This window comes from Perissodus microlepis, chromosome 4 (genome assembly GCF_051167445.1).
Source record: "Perissodus microlepis isolate ML-2025 ecotype Zambia chromosome 4, ASM5116744v1, whole genome shotgun sequence".
NCBI classification, from domain to species: Eukaryota; Metazoa; Chordata; class Actinopteri; order Cichliformes; family Cichlidae; genus Perissodus; species Perissodus microlepis.
Window position 1 is genome coordinate 30,841,441 of NC_140464.1, and position 22,699 is coordinate 30,864,139.

At 41.7% G+C, this 22,699-nt stretch overlaps 1 protein-coding gene across 2 annotated transcripts; it reads left to right on the plus strand.

The window, feature by feature from the left end:
* Positions 1–5,071: 5,071 nt before the first annotated feature.
* traf7 (TNF receptor-associated factor 7) lies at positions 5,072–22,472 on the plus strand. Of its 2 annotated transcripts, none has more exons than XM_084927037.1 (22): positions 5,072–5,197; positions 8,106–8,280; positions 8,456–8,507; positions 8,609–8,700; positions 8,895–9,011; positions 9,150–9,242; positions 9,811–9,844; positions 9,942–10,164; positions 10,272–10,406; positions 10,577–10,672; positions 10,766–10,887; positions 12,691–12,764; positions 12,858–12,906; positions 13,162–13,289; positions 13,464–13,546; positions 13,645–13,684; positions 13,817–13,933; positions 14,978–15,100; positions 18,946–19,065; positions 19,331–19,462; positions 20,347–20,466; positions 20,678–22,472. In XM_084927037.1, the coding sequence occupies exons 2-22, from the start codon at positions 8,167–8,169 to the stop codon at positions 20,690–20,692; spliced, it is 2,079 nt and encodes a 692-aa protein (XP_084783163.1). In that variant the 5' UTR covers positions 5,072–5,197; positions 8,106–8,166; the 3' UTR covers positions 20,693–22,472. The 2 variants fall into 2 exon arrangements, with proteins under 2 accessions (XP_084783163.1, XP_084783164.1); XM_084927038.1 differs by having other exon boundaries at positions 8,612–8,700.
* Positions 22,473–22,699: the final 227 nt, after the last annotated feature.

Sequence of the window (22,699 nt, forward strand, 5' to 3'; positions counted from 1 at the left end):
TTGCTTCGTGGTTTGGTTGCACAGAAGTCTTCAGTCAAACTGGCAGCAGATAAGCAGGCCTGAGCTGTCTGTGTGGCTGTGAAAATCTCATCACAGCTGTGTTTAAGAGCTTCAAATGCTGTTTGGGTCCACTGTACAACAATCACATCATGTTTTGTTTTTGTTCGTTTTTTCTGCTCAGATTATCGCACCTGATCGTCTGCCAATCAAAGCCGGTGATACATTTTTCAAGACCTGCATCGTATTAAAATAATCTATTTTGAAAAATGTAATGACACTGTTGACCTTTATTTTCTTTTACCGCTGTGGGCCTGAGTGGCTGACTTTGACTTCACCAAACCAGGTATGTGAATAAAAGCACACCTGCACCTGCATTTCAAAGACCATCCAGGTCTGGGCTTTGGTGTCAGTGTGTGTGTGTGTGTGTGTGTGTGTGTGTGTGTGTGTGTGTGTGTGTGTGTGTGTGTGTGTGTGTGTGTGTGTGTGTGTCATTTCTTATTGTTTCTCACTAGGAGTGCACCTCAAAATATTTTGTCCTGTAAACTTTTTAGTTACTTGAGTTAGTCTAGCAGTGTAAAGTGTAAATTATTATGATTTGTCCAAAAACAACTACTCATTAAGCTGAAGTGAAACTTGTATCACTGCAACTGATACATTTCGAAACGTGAGTCTTTGCATAGCTTCTTTACCTCTCAGTGAGGAGACGGTGAGTGTTTGCAGACACGCTGGTGTGTTCCTTAGCAACCACAGTAATTGCAAGGAGGTAGTGTAGCATCATACACCTCATTGTGACCAATTTTCCAAGCAACTACTATCAACCTCCAGCAACCACCATCTGATCAAGGAATGAGCATTTTTTTCTTGCAACTTGAGTTTATCAGGGGGTCACTGACGTTCTCTGCATGCAGAGGCTTTAGCTATTAATTTCATAGCAAGTCCCAGTAACCTATGGAGACCACTCATCAGCTGGTTAAGGAATACACATTGTTGACATTGTTGTGGCTGCAAGACGGTTGCAGACCCTCATGGTGGTGGATGAAAAAAAAAAGCCAGCTTTGTACCACGTTTTATTGGCATCCTTTAAGATTTGCTGAGATACATCAGGCTGGACCAAAACAATGGATTCATCCAAACTAACAAATAAATAAATAAAAGATACCCCAATGCAATTTTCAATGTAATTCTGTTACTTAAGTACAGTGTAAAATCTTTAATTTCATTGAATCTGGTCAAATGAAATTGACTTGATTGGTTTACATTCAGTTTATCCAAAACACATTTCCCTTAATGATTCATTATTTAAGTAAATAAACCTTTAATTTTATATATTTCAGTTTTCAATCACTGAAAAATATTGCTTCCTGTATGGCTTTACTGAGGGTGAAGAGTTTATTGGACAAGGGCCACTTAAAAAATATTCTTGGTTCACATCACTGCAAACTGCTTCTTTATATCTAGCAGACCTAGTCTAACTAGTTAATGCCCAACTAGTTCAGGACTATCTTAAGTCATTCGAGGATGTTTGTTGAAATCAGCAACTTCTCGCTGCCAAAAGTGACACCATGAGAGCACTTAGAGCAACCAGAAGGACAGCAACAGCAACAGTGACTTGAAAAATGCTGAAATCCTCTGTAATCCACGAACTAAAGATTCATGTAGTGCAAACAGCTCCACTCACATATAAATATGTTCCAAGGCTATTTATTGAAGACAAGTTCTACTGTGAATAACTGTGCAGCTAATTCTGGTCATGTTACCCCTGTTAGCATCACGATAGCTTTTGCAATAAGATTCTCACAGTCCAACATGCTTCTCTCTGTTTTTAAGGGTCAAAACTGTAACATCTTAGAAAAGACAAAAGCGTGCACGTATCCCTAAATTCAGGATCAATTTTTTCTGAAGGGATACAGCAGAAAAAGGTAAAGCGGCTACTGCGAGTCAGTAAAACACTTAAATGTCAAAGCCTGTGTCATGTGTGAGAGGGAGGAAGCACGCTGTCAGCTGTCACAGGCATGTTTGTCTGCACAGAAGGAGACAAGAGTTTTTGTGAATGAACGCTGAACCGGTGTGACACAAAAACATTCTGTAATTGCACATTCAGAGAGACTGGCAGAGATATTTTGTGCGTACTGTCAGCCGTTTGAAGCATCGCATCAGCATGAAAGGAGAGGCGGCCTTTTGAAAACAAGCCCTTCCCCGTTGGACTTGAGAGGCTGCTTTGCAAGTCACTGCTAAAACAGAGCCATCCACAACATCTGCATCAGAGAGAGAGACAGGAGGGCTGGCTGCATGTGTATGCGTGTCACAGCTTGTATGCCTATTCTATTTTCTTGTATGTTTTTTGAGAGTGCTCAGAGGGGGTGTGATGGAGAGGGGAGTCTTGTCAGTGCTGTACACAAAGAAGATAAAGCTACTAATGGCCTGGGTTTCCTCTAATGGAACGCTGAGCTGAGTGTGTGTGTTTTATGTGTGTGTGTGCATCAACAAAGCTGCATTCAAAGCATCTCTTATTCATGGCTGCATTACAGCATTCAGGCCTGGGCTTTCTCTCTCTTTTCTATTTGCAGCTCCCTCTCTCTGTCCTTACATGTGGGCATCTATTCACTTGCGCCTTCTGTTTCCAGGCTGCAGAGCTGCGCCCATCAGCCCCCTGCGTACCAATGAAAGATCCACTCTGCTTCTGTGGCGTCCCTGCACCTCATCCCACATCTATCACACCAAATCACTGCTGTGAAGGTGAACACAGCCTCATCTTTCTGCTGATGTGGGAGCATTTTACATGCAGGAGAACTTGTTATTAACTGAGGTCACAAAGCTTCTATTTTTTTCTTTTTGCACAGTAATGGACACATTTACTGTATCTACAATACAACTAAGCAGTAACGTGGCTGGTCTGTTCACTCAAATTATGATCAAGGTGGTTCTTCACTGCAGTTATCTAAATGCAATCTAAATTTAGTTGGACTATGTTTTTCTGCTGTGTCAAAATGTTGCCTGTAAAATGCCACTTATGTCACTTATAAATGAAGTGAGCAGCTGGTTTTATGCCAGTAGTTGGATTAAAGTTCTTTTTGTGTCACATTTACATTATTTCTATTTGCCTTTTAGCCCAGTGGTCTCATCACATCTAAATGGGTGGTACCCTCTTCTGGTGAAAAGAGGGTAAAACAATGAAAGAGGGGGGGAAAGCACATACACTGAATACAGCTTATATACTCGTAATATACACTCACTGGTCAGTTTGTTTGATGCACCTGACTAGTATTGGGTTGGGCCCAGGTTTGACTTCAGAGCTCCCTGCATTGTTCGTTGTACAGATTAAACGAGGTGCTGGAAACATTCCTCAGAGATGCTGGTCTATGTTGACATGATGGCATCACAAAGCTGCTGCAGATTTGTCCGTGATCTTAATCTCACCAATCTCCCACATCCCTGAGGTGCTCTATTGAATCAAGATCTGGTGACTGCAGAGGTGATTTGACTACAATGAACTCAGGAAGCAGCCATCAGAAGATGGTACGCTGTAGTCGCAAAGGGATGGACACAATCAGGAACAATTCTCAGGTAGGCTGTGGTGTTTAAATGATGCTCGGTTGGTGCTAAGGGGCCAAAGGTGTGCTGAGAAAATATCCGTCAAACCATTACACCACAATAACCACAATTGTTTCATTTATTTTGAACATGTAAAACAATATGCAGACAGTCATTTAGGAAAAATAGAACAAAAAAAATACGATAAAAAAAAAGTTGAATACGAAGCGTATCTTGACATTTGCTTATTTAGTTTACATATGAAACAGAGTGGGAGAAAGTGCAAACTTATTTAAACCTCTTCTCCATAAACTATCAATTATTATTTATCCATCTATTCTCTTCCGCTCATCCTTTTCAGGGTCGCAGAACTCAGGGAGCTGGAACCTATCCCAGCTTTCTCAGGGCGAGAGGCATGCTAACACATAGACACAGCCATTCGCACTCACATTCACACCTATGGGCAATTTTCAGTTTCCAGTTAACCTATCCCCACTAACTCTATTTAACTGGACTGTGGGAGGAAGCCAGAGTACCCAGAGAGAACCCAGGCAAACACAGAAAAACCTGATGGTGGAATTGAATGTTCTTGATGTGAGGCAACATTGCAAACCACAATGCCACCATGCTGCCCTTCCTTATTTATATAAACCTGAATTACAGGAATAAATATACTTCTAATTACACATAATTTCTACACTATATGAAATACAAAACATTGTCATAGTTACTGGGAGAAACTATATTCTGATGCCATAAGGTTCCTTTTTTTTAATTAATATATTATTATTTATTGTAGCACTCTTTTTATAAGGTCATGTCTAACCCAGCTGGTTGTGGTTTGTGAAGTAGTGTCTTCTTATAGATTCGTATATTTAATAGTTATATGTTTAGCTTTTTTTCATTCTGTTTGGAAACATACTTGTTTGAAATGATATGTTATATATGATTATATGATTTCAACAAAATGACAGCATACATCACACAAAACACTGTGCAGTACGCCCAGTGTTATTCATATTATTGTCTAATATTGTCCAGTTCTGTGTCATTAAACGTGTGTATGTGTTCTTTTCTTTCAGTCCAGTTTATTAATCTGATTCTTTCTATCATAAACTGTAAACACTCGAAGATGTTGGCTGATATAATTTATCAGTAGTAGTAGTATTTCCGTGTCATTTGGGAATAAGTTGTCTATGAGAGTGATGGAAATAAGCTCATGTGTTCCAAATGTCGCCATTTCCCGAGAAATCACAGCATTTGTAACATTATTTCACACTTCAACACCTCTCCGCGTCAGACCACCCTCCACGTGCCCTGCACGTATAACGTGATGGTGGCCGCTCCGTGTCCGTGTCGGTCAGGAACCAATACCGAGGCTGAACTCGTCAGACTGTGGATTTATTTGGGAATAACGCACTTCCCAGTTGGTTTGCGGAATTTTACTGACAGCATCAAGTCCAATGGCAGGTGCGCGAGGTGCATTGTGGGTGGTGTAGTCTAACAGCGGAGAAAAATATACTGATGAAGAGAACGCGTTACGAGTTCGACTACATGTCCCAGAACACACTGCGGTATCTTGAGCTGTGTGTATGTGAGGCAAAGAGGAAGATTTCAGAATTCGTCTAGAAAATTGGAGCTGCGCTGTTGTTAAACAGATATAATGGTAAGTGTACAAAACTAAGCCAAAACGACTTTTTTGTAATCATGTTCTTGCTGAATACAAAATAAAGCGGATTATTCGACCGTTGTTTTTAGTTTTTCTTGCCACAGACTGTTAGTCGCAGTGATTGCTAATGAAAATGTAACATAAGCTAAGTTAAGCTAGCAAAGAAGATACTTAAGGTTAGCAATTGTCGCAGTTTACATGGTTGTTGACAACATGACTGCAGGCAGACACGGTTGTAGACAGCTTTCTTTTATAGTAGGAAACTCGCGCTTCACGCCTATTCGCTTATATATTCCGCGTTTAAGCATTTAGCCAGCTAGCTGTCTTTAACTTTGTTCCGTTGTGTGTGCTCTTGTGTTCGTGTTCGTGTTCCGCCCCCCTTTTTTACGGGAATCTCCGGGCTTATGACAGCGAGTACAGCTCCTGAATAGGTTCACTGGCAGACTGTGCAGCCCACGGACCGCATACCTTTCCGTTTGCATCATTAGCTAGTTGTCCGGGTCACTGGTTTTTTTGGCTGTCTCGTCCCCCTCTCCCCATTGTGCTTGTTTTGCTCCCTCTCTATGTCTCCCTCACTCCTCCCCTTGATTTGACGGTTTGCAGATGTTGAGCACAGTTTCACAAGTTTAGCACACGAATAAGTTGGACTCGGTGTATATCTTTGGAGGAGCTCCTTTTAACAAGGTAGAAGGATTAGAGATATGCTATTGTTTGCTAACTATCTGCATGTGTACTTTATATCAATATGTACATATACACAGTGTATATGTGTGTTTGTGTGTGAATGAGCACTCTTGCGAGGCAAACATCCGAGATGAATCTACAATTTGTAGAATTTTGAACTTCCTCTGCTGATCTGCTGATGGCTGATGCAGCTTTACTCTCCCAGTTAAGAGACTTAGAATTATTTCACTTTGTCAATAAACACGACCTATTATGTTTTACCTTATTTTTTTCTGTCTTAATATGTAAGACAGACAGCAACTAGAAAAAGTTGCATTTCCTTCGAAAATGCTGTGTGAATGCCGTGTAGTAGAATCTGAAAACAGCAGAAGAAGGAGAGCTATCTGCTATCTGCAAACACTGTGTAGAAGCTGAAGTCTTTGCTGAAAACTGCGTTATTTGAAAGGGTACAGTGAACAGTGTCAAGAAAGTGGAGTGTGTGCAAGCGGTGAAGACGTGCGGCAACAGCCACAGGTAGGATTCGAACCTTGACCACCGGGTCTCACAGCGCCTCACGGCATTCACACAATGATAGCAAGAGCGGAAGGGAAGGTTTACAACATGGTAGAGCAACTGCTGTGAAGGCTGGTTTGGAGATGGTGGGACTGATAAAAGACAGTCTGGGCTGAAGGTGGCAGAAATGAAGATGTTAGGATTTTTATTGAGAGTGAGCAGGATTGTATCAGAGTGGCAGCTTAGGTTAGCAATTTGGAGATTAAGTTAGTAAGGCAAGGCTGAGATGGTTTGGACACGTGAAGAGGAGGGATAGTGGATATATTGGGGATATGATAATCAAGATTGAGCTGCCAGTTGGAAGCATAACAAGGAGGCTTCAGAGCAGGTTCATGGATGTCACGAGACATCCATGAACCGTATCCATGTATAGAGCGCTTTGAGTACTCTGGGAGAGTAGAAAAGTGCTATATAAGAATCAGTCCATTTACAGAGGAGGTTGCAAGGGATAGGGTGAGCTGGCTGTGGCCAAAAGAAGAAGATATAAATAATTACAAAATTGGATGCTCCTATGAAATAAAGATGGGATATATGCAAGAAATCCTTGGGAAACTAAAGCTCCAGCTTCAGTTTTTTCTGCTCTTGGCTCTGTATTATGTCATTGGAGCAAATTTCCTAATATGGTCATCTCAGCCACAAAGCACAGTCAGCAGAAAGGTGTGTCAAACGGAGGGGGGAAATGAGCATAAGTCCACTTCAAGCTGACATCTACTTTTTTTTAATGGTCTGAAAATCAGTCTTCAGATGTCTTCTTTTGCCTGACCAACAGTCCAAAAACTACAAACATTTAATGCACTGACTCAGAACACGTTCTGTTTAGGCATTAGACAAATCAAAACAGTCTGAATTTCTTAATTTGTTGTCAGTTCAGTAACTAAATAATAATATTTCTCATTCTCAGTAGTCCATGTTGTTACTTCAGTTCTGCTCGAACCGTCCCAAAACTGAAAAGCTTTCTTGTAAAGCAGCACGAGGCCACAGTTTGTTCACAGAAAGACAGGAAATCCTGTAATGACATTAAAAAGAAATCACATTACTTTCTATCCTCTCAGATCAGCTGGGCCTCAGACTTCAGCCTGGGGGTACCTGAGGAGTTTTTTGTGTGTATATTTGTGAATGAGACAAGCAGAAAGGAAACATTAGAACTTTTTTTGTTTTTAATTTAACCAGTTAATTAATGAATGACTGAACTTTGAACTTCCTGTTATTGCTGGATTTGTGCTCTGGGTTTTCTGGATAGTTGGATTCAACAGACTAAAACATAAAACTTCTTCATAAACGTCATCTTTTCTGTGAATTGAAATAATTATGTTTGATTGTGTTGTTGTGCTTGAGGCCAGTAAAGTAGGTCAAACGTCGCCTTAACAACAGTAACTTAACACTGTGTCGTTTCTTTTTCACTGCGTTGCCTCTCATGTAGATTAAAGCTGTGCTGTAGCTTCTGCCAGTTGCTGACATTCCTCGAGCCAACTGTGGGCACGTGGCTTTTATTTTTAATTTTTGTTCTGTGTTAAAACATAACTCTAACTTAAAGCAAGCATTACGTGCTTAAGCTCTTTTTACTCGGACTTCTGTAGTTCTGGTCGGAGGGAAATGACCATACCAACTGATATTGTTTTTACAGTATGTGTCACGCTAATACCCTCCTTGTCCTTTTACCTCTTCCTAGGCCTAGCAGTCCAGCTACCTGATAGTCTTTCCTCACATATTCTGAGTGTGTGCTTTGGGTTATGAGCAGTGGTAAGACTCCTCGTTACAACCGATTCTCCGGAGGAGCAGCGATAGCTAGCACAGCAACCATCCCCAGCAGCCCCTCCAGCCCCTCAGCAGACTCTGGCAACGGGGTGAGAGACACTTGCAGAAATTTGAATCATGTAGCAGGATTAGTATTCACTGTACACTATTGCTCATTGTACTCATGATATGCAATGTATTCCCATCACAGCTTTTGTTTTATTTTAAAGTAAACTGAAACTTTGACTCTGAGCTATTCCGTCTGTGCATCTTTCTTCACTGCAGAGCAGGATGGAGGCCTCATTCGCTCCAACTTTCTCAGCTGCTGGAGCTAAAGGTGACACATAATTAACACACCACTGCGTGTTTGCTTGATGCCACTGAAGTTTTGTTTTACTGTAGTGTTCTTTCCTCTGAGTATTCCCTTTCTTTTTTCAGCAGAAGGCTCCAGCACTTACAAGCAGCACAGACGGACTCCTTCCTCCTCGAGCACTCTGACCTACTCCCCCCGTGATGACGACGATGGAATGGTAAGCACACATCCAACTCAACATCCAGTTCATAATAACGTAGTCAAAGTGATCATTTATTGGACTAAAACATGAAATGTTTTCATGCTCTGCATCTTTTTCATATTTGTACGCATGAGGATTTGCTGTGATACTGTTAGTGTGGGATTTGTTTATGACCTCTTCTTCCTCGCTGCTTCTTTTCCCTTCCTCAGCCTCCCATCGGTACTCCTCGGAGGTCAGATTCGGCCATCTCGGTCCGATCTCTCCATTCCGAGTCCAACATGTCCTTGCGCTCCACTTTCTCTCTGCACGAAGAGGAGGAGGACACGGTATGGCAGCCGGCACTTATCTTTATTCTACATATATGGAAGCAAATATAAACAGATGCCTTGCAGTACATTTAGAGATCTACACAGAGCACAGTTTTGGAGTTGAGTAAATTAACACAAGTTTATGTTTGTGAGCAGGAGCCGCAGGTCTTTGCCGAGCAGCCTTCAGTCAAACTTTGCTGCCAGCTGTGTTGCAACGTCTTCAAGGACCCCGTCATCACCACGTGTGGGGTGAGTCTTCTTTTAACTTGTAATCTTTTTCTTTCTGTCCGTCTGCCTGTGCTTTGAAAGTTCTTCCTCTTTTTTTCCATAGTTTGTCCAACAGCTTGTAAAAACCTCCAACAAATTTCATCACAGTTGTGCTCGGTGTACTCTAAAGGTTTGATTGTGACTCTGAAAAAGTGCTAAAACTGACATGCTGTTGATATCCAGCTGTCAAATAAATAAAATAGTAATGACAAAGGACTGCTTGAGAAAGGGGATCACACAGGGCACATCCAGTGCCTGAGTTACTGGATTTCTGACTCATGTGAATTGGAATGAAAATAGACCTGTTTACCCTTTTTAATGACGTACTAAAAAAACCAAACGCATTTCCACAATATTCTAGGTTATTCTAAATGCACTAGTAGAAGTGGCTGTAAATCCCTGGCGGCCAACAATTTCTGCTAGTGTTGCAGTAAATCAGAAAATCTGCCACTCTTTATTAGATGCATGTGTGACTGTCAGGGCTCACCAAATATCCAGATGTTTTAAAGCAAAGTAAAACTAAACTAACTCTAACTTCCTCTTTCTGCAGCACACTTTCTGCAGACGATGTGCCTTGACTTCAGGTAACCCTAAAAAATGTGTAACAGACATTTATTGCAGTACAATTTTGACGTTTACTCGATTTTAACCCTACCTAATTAATATTTGTGCTCTTTGCAGATAAGTGCCCTGTGGATGCAGCTAAGTTAACGGTTGTGGTGAACAACATTGCAGTAGCCGAGCAGATTGGAGAGCTCTTCATCCACTGTAAATACGGCTGCAGGGCTGTAGGCAGCAGCGCGGCCGGCGCCACGGCCTCCAACACCTCAGTGGCCGGGAAACCTGGAGCCTACGAGGTGGACCCGCTGGGCTGCCCGTTCACAATCAAACTATCTACACGCAAGTAAGGAAACATTTCTGAAATCTAAAGTGAAACAAAGAGCTGTATGGTCTGTTTGTATCCTGTTAAAAAACATTTTCTGCTTTCATCGTCCCAACATCTGTTTGCAGAGAACATGAGGCCAGCTGTGACTACAGGCCCGTGCGATGCCCAAACAACCCCTCCTGCCCGCCGTTGCTCACCATGAACCTGGAGGCTCACCTCAAAGAATGCGAACACATCAAATGTCCACACTCCAAATATGGGTAATCCTAAAAACAGTGCTTTGATGTCTTATTTTCACCTTTCTCCAGCATATTTTGTTCATTCTATGAAATTATTTCTTGCTTTTTTCCATTGGCACTGTTACTTTACTGTATCCATATTTGCTCTGTTTTACTTGTCAGTAATTTGCATCTTGTCTCCTTGCCAACAGCTGCACATTCATAGGCAACCAGGACACATATGAAACACACCTGGAGGTCTGTAAATTTGAGGGCCTCAAGGAGTTTCTGCAGCAGACTGACGACAGGTGAGCTCAGATAAACAGATTCTTGTTGTGCTGAACCGTTTCTGTTAACCTCTCCATCGGTCCTAATGTGACGTCTGACTTTTGACTGCTTAGATTCCATGAGATGCAGCTCACTCTGGCTCAGAAGGACCAAGACATCGCTTTCCTACGCTCCATGTTGGGGAAATTATCTGAGAAGCTGGATCAGCTAGAGAAAAACCTGGAGCTCAAATTTGGTGAGATGACAGAAAAGCAGAACTAAGAATCAGTTCTCTTTTTCTAACATTCAGCAACATCATTTGCATATGTATATGCTTGGAACAAGATGTAGTTGAGCTTCAGTGAGCAGGTGGGCTGCTTGTATGTGGCTCAGTGATGCTGTATAGCTGTCAAGAAACAGGTGCTGTGGTACCTCAGGTATACAGCTTATATAAAGAATGTGTTTTAAATAGTTCACTTTGCCCAAGTATTCAGCAAAGCAGTGCATGTGAAAGACAAGTACAGACTCTCAGACTAATATCATGAATAGATCAGACGTGTCTTCACACTTCAGCTTATTTGAGTATTCAGTATATTATCAGCACAACATGTACTGAATACCAAGATGTGCGTTTTGTTGTTATCGACTCTAGGAGCCATCAAATTAGATTCAGTAAGAAGATATTGGCTCATACTTCCTCTGGATGTTTCACAGACTGAAGGGAAGTTCCGACTTAGTTCGTTTACTTAATGAGGCTTTAAGTGGAACTGTAGTTGTTGGTAAATAGTTTTATTTTGGTCAGGCCAGTTTCCAAAGTCGCATGGACCTGTTAGGATTATTTTTAGTTCTTTTTATTCTTGAGCTCTTCTTAGAGGAGCTTTGTTCAAAATAATTTGTATTCGTCTTATACCATACATGTGTGCAGCTAGGGCAGGGCGATATGGCCAAAAATATTTATCACGATATATATTTGAAAATTTGCGGTAACGATATAACTGATGATATAATTTCTGCAAGACAAAATACAACTCCACAACTTTACTAGCGCAAAAAAACCCATCCATTTATTTCACTTAAACAAGCAGCTGTTTTTTTATGTGCATTAAAGCTATATAAACATTTAACAGTGCAAATGCAAATTCCTTGCTGAAAGTTTAACCAAAAGGCATTTCCAGTAGAAATGTGCTGACATATCCTGAGCATAACCATGTATAATATCTACTGAAGTTAAAAAGAGGTGCTTTGCTACATTAAACTGCAGTGTGCCAAATAAAAAAGTCAAATATGTATTTTTCGGACCATAAGCTGCACGGGATTATAAGGCACATTAAGCAAACAAAGCAGTCAGATAAATCAAACTTTATTCAACTCATTCTTCTTGCTTCCTCCACTTCTGTACCATTGATTCATTAATGCTGTATTCTATCACAGCTGCTCTATTCCCATGTTGTTGCAGTATATTAATGACTAACCTCGTATTGTGGATGGATTATCTCAGTTGTTCTCCTGACTGAAGCTTGGTCCGTTTACAGCATCCTGCCATGCGATTGCATTTGTCCCGAACCATCAGGAACCTTCATGTTAACTTTTAGCGAGTGGAAAAAAGTTAGCGTTCATCCTCCAGCTTCACTGTTTATGCTATGCTGACATAGCTGTGTCGCTAGCGATCACGTAGCATATCGTTATATAGCAGCTAGCCCAACTTCAGTAACCCTACAAACGTCACTGCTGTTTAGTTTCCTGTCTTCATTTATGTTGGAAGTGACAGCAGAGCTGTACGTTTGAATTTTTCAGAAATTTCTCAGTCAGAACATGCTATATCATGCTAACTAGCGAGCTAACTTCCGCTAACTTCTAACTCCGTTAAATGTAATAAATTCTGTTTTCATGGATGCCTGGATGTTAAACTTCATAGTCGCACCTGGTAAAGCAGCAACGCTGATCATTTTATTAAAGATGGAAGAATTTAGACAGTTTTTAACTCTTTTAACTCTTTAGTTGTGCTTTTTAAAGTTTTTCTCATCATCTTAAAGACCTTGTGTGTCTGCGTGTGTTTCAGATGTGCTGGATGAGAACCAGAGCAAGCTCAGCGAAGACCTGATGGAGTTTCGTAGAGATGCCTCCATGCTTAACGTAAGTGTGTGTGTGAATGATTGAACTGGAGTTTATGTGACTAAGAAGCCGAGGTTCTGAAATATTACACAAATACTTACTTTGTCCCTACAGGATGAGTTGTCCCACATCAACGCCAGGCTCAACATGGGAATCCTGGGCTGTGAGTGTCTGTTAGCCTTTACTCTTCCCCTCTCTCAGCATTGGTGGAAATCTGTGAAAGCTTTAACCTGAAATTCAAATTGTAGCTCTGCCAGCTCTCAGGATTTCCCTCCTCCCCCCGCTCACGCTTTTCCATTTCCCTTTTCTTTATCCACCTTTCAGTTCTTAACCTCTTGTTTCAGTTATTTTCCTCGCACTGTGTTTCTCCAATGAAAAATACAAATCCAGTCTATGCCGTCTTTCTGCCTGTGTGTAGCATACGACCCCCAGCAGATCTTCAAGTGTAAGGGGACATTTGTGGGCCACCAGGGTCCCGTCTGGTGTCTCTGTGTCTACTCCACTGGAGACCTGCTCTTCTCTGGCTCTTCTGATAAGACAATTAAGGTAACGGCTACACTCATTTCCCCGTTTTTGTATACGTGCTATTTTTGCCTGCTCACTCCTATTTCCAAAGAGATTCAGACAACTTCCACATATAACCCTGTTTTGTAGAAAGTAGGACTTGTAGAGTTGTTGTTATGCACAGAAATACTAAGTGACAGCTTCTCTTCCTCTAAGGTGTGGGACACCTGCACCACCTACAAATGTCAGAAAACCCTGGAGGGTCATGATGGCATCGTGCTGGCTCTGTGTATCCAAGGGTAACATAATTCACACATACACACATGTTGTAATCACTGGATTTCTATCAGCTGCAGGAATCTCAGGATGACTCAGTTGTATGTTTTCCTCTCCATAGTAACAGGCTATACAGTGGCTCTGCAGATTGCACCATCATTGTAAGTAACATCTCTGCGTCCTCCCTCTTTTAGGACCAAGCTTATAAAATTTCACGATGGAATGTTTTCATATGTCGAGAAGCTCATTTATTTGCATCATGCATTTTCCCTCCAACTGTGCATCTTGCGTAGGTGTGGGACATTCAGACGCTCCAGAAAGTCAATACTATCCGTGCCCATGACAACCCCGTATGCACACTGGTCTCCTCCCACAACATGTTGTTCAGCGGCTCCCTCAAGGCCATCAAGGTACTGTTATGTGCAGCATATTTCACACAGTGTATGTTGGGTTATTTTATGGTTTTCAAATCTGTAGAAGTAGATGGATTTGCCCAAATCCTGCACAGCTGACATCTGCAAAGAATATGAAAATGTGAAAAATAAATAAACTTGGACTGTAGCCTTTAGTGACAGAGAAGAAGCGGATGCGTTGGTGCTGTATGTCGGTGATGTCAGTGCTCCCACCAAAGGGACTTTCCCTACTTGAGGCTTTCCCTCCCCCCGCTCCAACCCCCTTCACTCAGCCTTTCTCAACATCAGTTCAGTGACAGATTACGCTTGAATGTTTCCACCTCTGCAGTGCTGTTTAAATTTCTGATTTCTTGTTTTTTTGTTTTTAAACATGTTTCAGGTCATCAGATGACTTTTAGCATTAGAAAAAGTTGACCAGAGTAAATAAAAAATGCTGTTTTTTAAAAGAAGATTTCATTTATTAAATTAAACACAGTTATACAAACTGCCTGGGACAATGTGAAAAAGTCATTTCTCTTCTAAATGTCAGAACTGGTTGTGACAATCATGCGTTTGTGATATTTGTCTTCATATGACTGCGGAGGAATATTGAGCCACTCTTCTGTGCAGAATTGTTTCAGTTCGGCCACATTGGGGGGTTTCCAGCATGAACTCCTGTTTAAGGTCATGAAGCAGTTCAGTCTGATTTGATTTTAACTCTAAAACCTTCATTTGGGGGGTTTTGATATTTGTTTTGAGCCATTCAGAGGTGGACTTGCTGCTGTGTTTCAAGTCCTTTTATCTGCCTCAGCTCAGCTGTTTGCGTGTGTGAGTGTGACAAACTAGCTTTTTGTGGTATGTTGATGAAGGTGAAGCTGAAAATGAGTCCAGTATTTAAAATGTCCATGTTTTACACTAGTAAACAAATGTTTTACCAAACGTTTAATATTTTTTCACCATCTGGTATTTTTGTAATTTTATTGACTGTTCTCTTTGAATCTTTGAATCCAGTACTTTTTCCCTCCTCTGTTAGTTCAGTGGATTTTCTTGTCGTGTGTGTAGGTTTGGGACATCGTGGGCACTGAGCTGAAGCTGAAGAAGGAGCTGACAGGACTCAATCACTGGGTTCGAGCGCTGGTGGCCTCACAGAACCACCTGTACAGCGGCTCGTATCAGACCATCAAGGTAAGAAAGAGCAATGTTTACCTACTTATGTCCAATCATAACTCAGCAGCTATAAATGATTCAAACAAAATAAAAAAGCATTATGAGACTGCATATTTCCACTTTATGCACAAACTTGGAGCCAGAAGGATTCCTGGATCTGGATTCCTTTGTGCTGTTATGTTAAACATCTCTAAGTTTTCTTTAAATTTGATACGTACGAACAAATTTATTCGACCTCCACACAATGTGAGGTTTATTTCACAGCTGCCCAAAACAGCAATGCTTATAAACAAAATCATTTTTTATTTGTCTGTGACGTTTGTTCCACCAGCAAAATCATTCTTTAATCAAAATGATATTTTTAATGCTAAAATATAATTATTGTTGTTACCCATTGATTCACAATTAAAACAATTAAACAGTCTTAACATGCTTTACTTTGTTTTGACTAAGATGCCAAATTCCAGTTATTTACTTGGACTCCTGAACAGAGAAAATAGTTTTTGATGTTGAACGTTGTGCCTGATTCATTTCTGACTGCTCAGAGAAGTCCAGTGTGTTTGTTTGTTTGTTTGTTTTATTCACGTTTTAGATGGACAGAACCATACAAACATAAACTACAGGAATGATAATATTGTCAGCTCTCTGTCCTTTGCTTATTTGCAAAAAACAAAACAAACTGAAATGCACAATAGCAAGACAGGAAGAAAAGAAAAAGAGAAGAAAAATAAACCCAAAAGGAACAAAATCAGCTACTGGGAAACGACAACAAAAAACAAAAACAAAGGGGCAAAACACACAGGTGCCCAGGAACTAAAGACGACCTCGACCACTGGCTGTATTAAACATTTTCTTTCTTTTACTGGCTGTCAAAGAAAAAGAACAAACAACAACTTATCACATTATCTAAAAGACGTATTGTTTATGGCAGCAAAAAGGGACCCAGACCTAAAAATATCTTCTCTCCTCTTAACTGTGTACGTAATCCGTTCATACAATCCCATTCTGGACATCTTTTCAGTCCATTCCTTGAAGTAACAGGGGTTGGATGACTTCCAGTGCCTCCTGCAACCTGTCAACCAGCCAAACACACCCACAGCCTCTGTGTTCCAGTGAGAATGACGCTGTCAGGTAACAGACGCTGGAGCCTTAGAAAAACGACCATTCAAAAGGTTAAAAATCCCGTCCTACAAATGGTCATTTGTCCCAGCTTCTTTCTGACATTTCCAGCTTGTGTCATTGTCAGCAAGATTCAACCTGACTAGCTTACTGGGGGTCCAGTTATTTCTGTGGAGTAACTTGTATTGGATAAGCTGAGATTGTGACAATGAAACCAGCTTCTTCCAACAATCCTCTGAAATCTGAATTCCCAGATCTTTCTCCCAGCACAGCGTCAGCCTCCTGATGGGGCCAATGCGCCTCTCTGAAGATCCCACAGACGCCCTGATTCTATTGATACCAGGAGTCCAGTGTGTTTGTTACATTTAGGTATAAAAACATAAATTCAGGTTGTCATTTGTCTACTGAATAATTTTTTTTCATTTTTTGCTTAGATTTTTAAACAGTTTTTGACAGATTCCTAAAATATTTGTTGTTTTCACAGCAGCTGGTCTTAATATTTGTTAGTACTATATATTTTTTATCCTTATTCCAAGCAGATGTGCTGTGTGGGGTGGTGATGTTGTGTTTTTGTTTTTTTCCTTTACAATTTAAAAAATTAACACCATTTCATTTTTTTAGTTTATCTGTTTAAACCCATCATGCACATCATTAACTTAGTGTAATATTATTCCAGGTTCCAGGTTATGCTAGCAGCTGTGTTCTTTACTTAATGCTGTGAAAGTTTCCATTTGAGCAGCTCACACCCAGCATGGCTAACAGTGGTGTTTTACCAGAGTCACTGGTTATTATTCATCCTCGTCTCTCCGCAGAAAACCTTCAAACTATTTAAGATGAATTTAATGCTGTAGTTTTATAAATTACTTGTTTTTCACTAATTTACATTTCAGAATGTATTAAAGAAAACATGTCAACTTGAAAATGTCAGCTGAAGCTAATTTTATACAATGTTACCAATAGCTTGCTGGTAGAAATCTGCTAGTGGCATCACAATAACAACAACAGTAACTTTTCCTGCAGTAAAGTCTGTTTTCCAGAATTTTCAGCACCGAGTCTGTCGCTGTTACACTTTGCACATGTGTGTTGTGCTAAAATGGCAAGTTTGACGTAGCAACAACAGGTAGGAGGTCAGAGCTTATTACATGCTTATTGTAGGCACAGGTTGTTTTTGTGTTGTAATCCAAAGCGTTCGTAGTTTGGTCGTGAGGTGTGGCAGAGCGAACAGGTTTGGCAGGGACAGATTTGAGTAGGATTAGATGGTTGATCATTATGGAGCCAATGTGTAAAAATAAAAAAACATCCGGAGGAAGATGGACACGCAGAGCTGGACGAACAGCCAAAAATACATTTCGGTTTTAATGCAGGCACTGCTGCTAGTGTGTTGAGCTAGGTCAGGGTCTCCAGCTTTGTTTTCTGTCATCTCTGGGTGTTGGTGACAGTACTGAGCCCCCGTGTGCAGTTACAGCTGCATCCATGAGCGTATCCCCGCAGTTATGTTCTCAGCACTGACAAAAGTTTGTGCGTCGGCTTCATTCACTTCCTCACTGTTCAAAGTACTTGGAATGCCTGTGTGCGTGTGTCTGTCTGGGCTCGTTTCATGTTGTGTGTTTGTGTATGCTCACGTCTCACTGTCTTGCTGCAGTCGGCCACTAATGACTACCTCAGGGACGTTGAAGGGAGAACAGAGAGCAAAGCGAGAGGGACTGGTTGGAACGAAGGACTGTGTCTGTGGAAGAATGACGGCGCTCTGTTATGTGACGCCTGTGAGAGAGCAGCTGGTCTCTAGCCATCGCTTTAACTGGAGGAGCCATTTAGAAACGGTTTCCCGCAGAAACTGTTCTGACAAATGTTGGCAGCATTCGGTGACGGTTAAGCTTTTAAATATTTTAGCAGTTTCATACATTTGACACAGACTGGATACAAAGTCCCCAAAGGTCTGTTTGATCCCTGGATATAGTTTGTTTAATTGGAATCATTCGATGGTATTATTTTTGTGGGACAGTATGAAAACACAAAAAAGACCCTTTGTGTGGCATCACAATGTAAACACACTCTCCTTATTAACTGCAGTGGAATCGGTTCGACAAACTCAGTCCTGGCTCAGCTCTTTATGCTCACATTGTATTTAACAAGTCTCTAGAAGCATAACATTGGGACAATTGGCCTCTAATGGCATAAAAACAGCATGTTTCCACAAGGAGGAGGAGTGGAGATCAAATCAGAGATGACGGGAGAATGAGTGCAATATTCAGCAGGTAGCCAGAAACGTTTGAATCAGTGATCATGTTTCCCGTTAGCCAGATGTTTATAAAGTGATTATACAGCAGTGTTTTGTTAATGCTTAGTTAACTGTACTCCAAGTTTAAATAGAGGATTGAGAATACCTCCTGGATGTTCCTCTGCTCTCCTGTCAGTCCTGTTGTGCTGTACACTGTGAACGTGACTCACTGACTACACAACAAATTTCATGTTTTTCATAACTTATGAATGATCAGATTCATCTATGAAATGCTGTGGTTACAGCTTCCTAAATGTTTTCAGTGCTGTGTTGTAATTGGCCAGTTAAACCGTGTGATTCAATGGGGATGAGAATTGATGGCTTCCAGCTGCTGAGTAACTCACTTTTTCCACTGCTGATAACCGAGCGTGCGTGTCTGCGCGCTGTGTTCATTCCCCTCGTGTCAAGGACGTTCCCCCTCGCTCCTTTTTTCTCCACTAAACTGCTTTCTGTCTCTGCGTGTCAGATTTGGGACATCCGTTCTCTGGAGTGTGTTCATGTCCTGCAGACCAGTGGGGGCAGCGTCTACTCCATTGCTGTCACCAACCACCACATCGTCTGTGGCACCTATGAAAACCTCATCCACGTAAGGCACAGTTTCATTTCCTCTGTCGTTCTTGGCAGTGGCTAAGCCCGTGTCACTGATCCCGTTGGACGCACTGATCTCATAGTTGCATAGGTTTTTCTGTGGATGTTCAGATTACAACCACAAAGACTTAGCAAGTCCGTCTGACATGACCTGAAGCAGTCCAGCTGGGGAAATTGCTACAAAGCTGTTTTCTGTGTGTGTTTGTGATGATGATGTAGGAGGAAGGATGGTGGTAATGGTGATGTTTGTGTGTCCTCTCCAGGTGTGGGATATTGAGTCTAAAGAGCAGGTGCGGACCTTGACGGGTCACGTGGGAACAGTTTACGCTCTGGCCGTCATCTCCACCCCCGACCAGACCAAAGTGTTCAGCGCTTCCTATGACCGCTCCCTCAGGGTGAGTCGTGTGTGTGTGTCAAGGTGGATGCATTCCACTCAAATACATTTTAGTGCATTGTGTCATTAGACAGAATTACAGGAGTAGTTTGACATTCTGTCAGATATTTTCCTCCCACTCTCATATCCGTTTGTTTAGCTTAAGTCAAAAAATGAAAGTGGACACAACTATCTTAACCCTGTGCTCAGCTGATGACTTCAGAGCGTCCCTGTCAGCGACGCCACCTACATGATACAACAGCTGCCGCTCAGAAAAACACTGTTTTCGTCCCAAAGATGTTAATGACGATGTAATAAATATATACAAGGCTGTGATCAGGATGGGCGGAGCCTGAGTGAGTTCACATGAAAGGAAACGAGATTGCCTGGTGTGGAAACAGGATGTTGTGACGGACATGGTGGTAGTGGGATAGTTCACACTGTTGATGTCAGTAGTTTCTAACTTGGTTTTTATTAGTTGGTTAAAGGGAAGTGACACAAGCACGTAGTGGAACTAGTTTCAGTGCTCTGAGTAGCTGAAAACTAAGTTTTGTTTTTCATTTAACAAGCACACTTATCTTTGTAGGATGTGTACAGATCATTGGTTAACAGGATCAGATTACAGATGGTTGTAGACTTTTTATTTATTTTTAATCTGAGTCGTCTGTGGTCGGTTTACTAGTGGGCGGGTGTTCTTGACACCACCGACTGGCCCCCACACTCACCTGACCTAAATCCAACAGAGCATCTGTGGGACGTTCTGCTTTGGTCCATCTGACGCTGTCAGGTTGCACCTCACTCAGCGCTGTCCCGGGAATTCCTGACGACACCATCCCATCATCTCATCCTACGAGTCACGCTGTGCAGGGCCAAACATGACAGCAGTGCTGCGTTTGTGTGTTGTAGGTGTGGAGCATGGACAACATGATCTGCACCCAGACTCTGCTGAGACACCAGGGTAGTGTAACAGCGCTCGCCGTTTCCAGAGGGCGCCTCTTCTCCGGAGCTGTCGACAGCACCGTCAAGGTACGGCAGATCGCCCCCACCCTTAAATCTGAGCTCAACCCACCCACTGCATCAGCAGTTCACCTTGTCACCTTTTTTCTGCTTATACCAGCATCTTGTGCGTTTTCAAAACAAGATTATTAGAAATATTTCTTTTTTCGAGTCATTCTGAAAGCCGATGTATCCCTGTGCGCGTCTCCTGTCTTACTGTGTCTTTTCCCGTCTCCCTCAGGTGTGGACTTGCTAAACGCGCCGTTGGCTCCACAGGCGTCCAGCCCACTTCACCTCCCGTTAACGTTCCCGCCTCAGCACGCATTTCTTTGATTGTGATTTACACACTCCTTAGTGGCCTCATCCACCTGTGCATTACAGGGCACAGCAAGACAAAGCTGCCTTACGGTTGCACCACACTGGACTGACTGGACGCTGCACATTAACCCGAGCAGGGTGTGGAGAGGACTGCGGCTGTGCTTTTTTTCACACAGTCGACGGTGCTGCCGGCTTCCTGCAGACGAACTTCACCCATGATACCCAACACATACTGTTTAAATGAGTTTAAAGGCTGGCTTCACTACCCTGGGTGGACCCCATGCAGATACCGTATGTTTATAACGTCATCGATGATTTAAGCTTGTATAATTGAGCAAAAGGCGTTATTCTGGGCAAAGGTTTGCATCCACGGCGTCACGACTCCGAATGTTTCATTTTAATCATTTTGACAAACCCTCTGCCTGGTTAGCGAACCAGGAGCACTCCACGTGTCAACCTCGTCCAGCAGCTGTTTGTCCAAAGTGCCAGCTAACATTCTCAAGAGTTTTAATCCTGTTTAAAAAAGAAAAAAGGTAAATTGATACTTAATTAAATATCAGTTTATTTCTGTTAAACAGTGAAATTATAATGAATAAAGTTAAATTAACTTATGTCTGTTTATGGCAGTGTGTGCAATAAAAAATATATTTATGAATTATATAGTATTATGTACAGAATCAGAGCTGATAAATCACATTAACCAGATGTTGGGCTGACACCTTCTTCTTTTGAAACCTGAGCCACATGTTGATGTTTCAGGGCCACAGCAGCACTTTTGTTAATCCAGCCTGCACATTTTTTATATTTCCTTTTTTAAATGTCCACTTTTCTCCTCAAACTAGCTTCACTGATTTCTCAACGATGCACCTCGAGGTAAAAACTCAGCCGGGTAGTGCACACGATTCTGCTGCTTACACTCCGTTCACACTCGATCAGATAGCTGATCTCAGAGTCCGCCTGAGTGGCGTCATAAATCAATTTCTAAGCAGTCCAAGATAAAAGCGTCTCCCTTTCAGCTGAAGCTTCACGTTGGTGGTCGCCCAGTCCAGTGTTGTGAAACCAGCCTTTCGAAAAACACTTTTTAACGCAGCAAAGACTTTTAAGAGAAAGATCTATAGATTTAGAGTTTTACATTTGTGCCATGATGGAGATGTATTGAGATGTATTGAGAGCAACTCGACGGTTGTAAAGTCGTGTAAGATAACAGAGAGGACGACTCACCCCGGCCTGCAGGGCGGAGCGAGAAGGACGACCTGCGTGCATGCACGTGCCTGTTATTGTCTATACATGAGTGTTTCAATGAGTGCCATATGTGTGGATGAAAAATAAGGAACAGCTGTAATGATGCCTTTTCCTCTCCTCTGTATGTCCCTCCCTCCTCTCTGACCACAGAGTAACACAAACAGTTGACTGCAGTTAACATTAACTCCCCGACGAAAAGGCGCCTGTGCTTTGCTAAATGATGTGTAAGGACCCATATTGGGTTGACAGTACAGCAGAAGGGTTGAAATATTCTTGTGATAGTCGGTGAGATTCAGAGACGAAATCCGAGTTTCACGGGTGTTTAATTGTTTGGCTGCAGCCTCGGTGAGGGAGGCAGAGGAAGGGAAGAGAGGAAGCATCTTCACTGGTCACACTTTAAGTGATTTCTTGTATACTTGTAATCATGTAAGCCTAAGTTGATCGTTGATCAATAAAAGTGTTGTACACTTGGAGAAGCGTTCGTCTGATTTATTTGATGAAATAAAGGACTTGAGGAGGAAATGATCGGAATCCTTTTGGAAAACGTTGCGTATCATAATATTTCATTCTGTTGCTAAATTAAATTAAAAACTTGGGTTTAATGTAAACTGTTGTTACTGTTGTTTTGCGGCAACACTTTTTGTTAGAGTCGTAACTAGAGCAGAAAGGGAGACTGACCATATATCAGATTGGGGTCATTTCT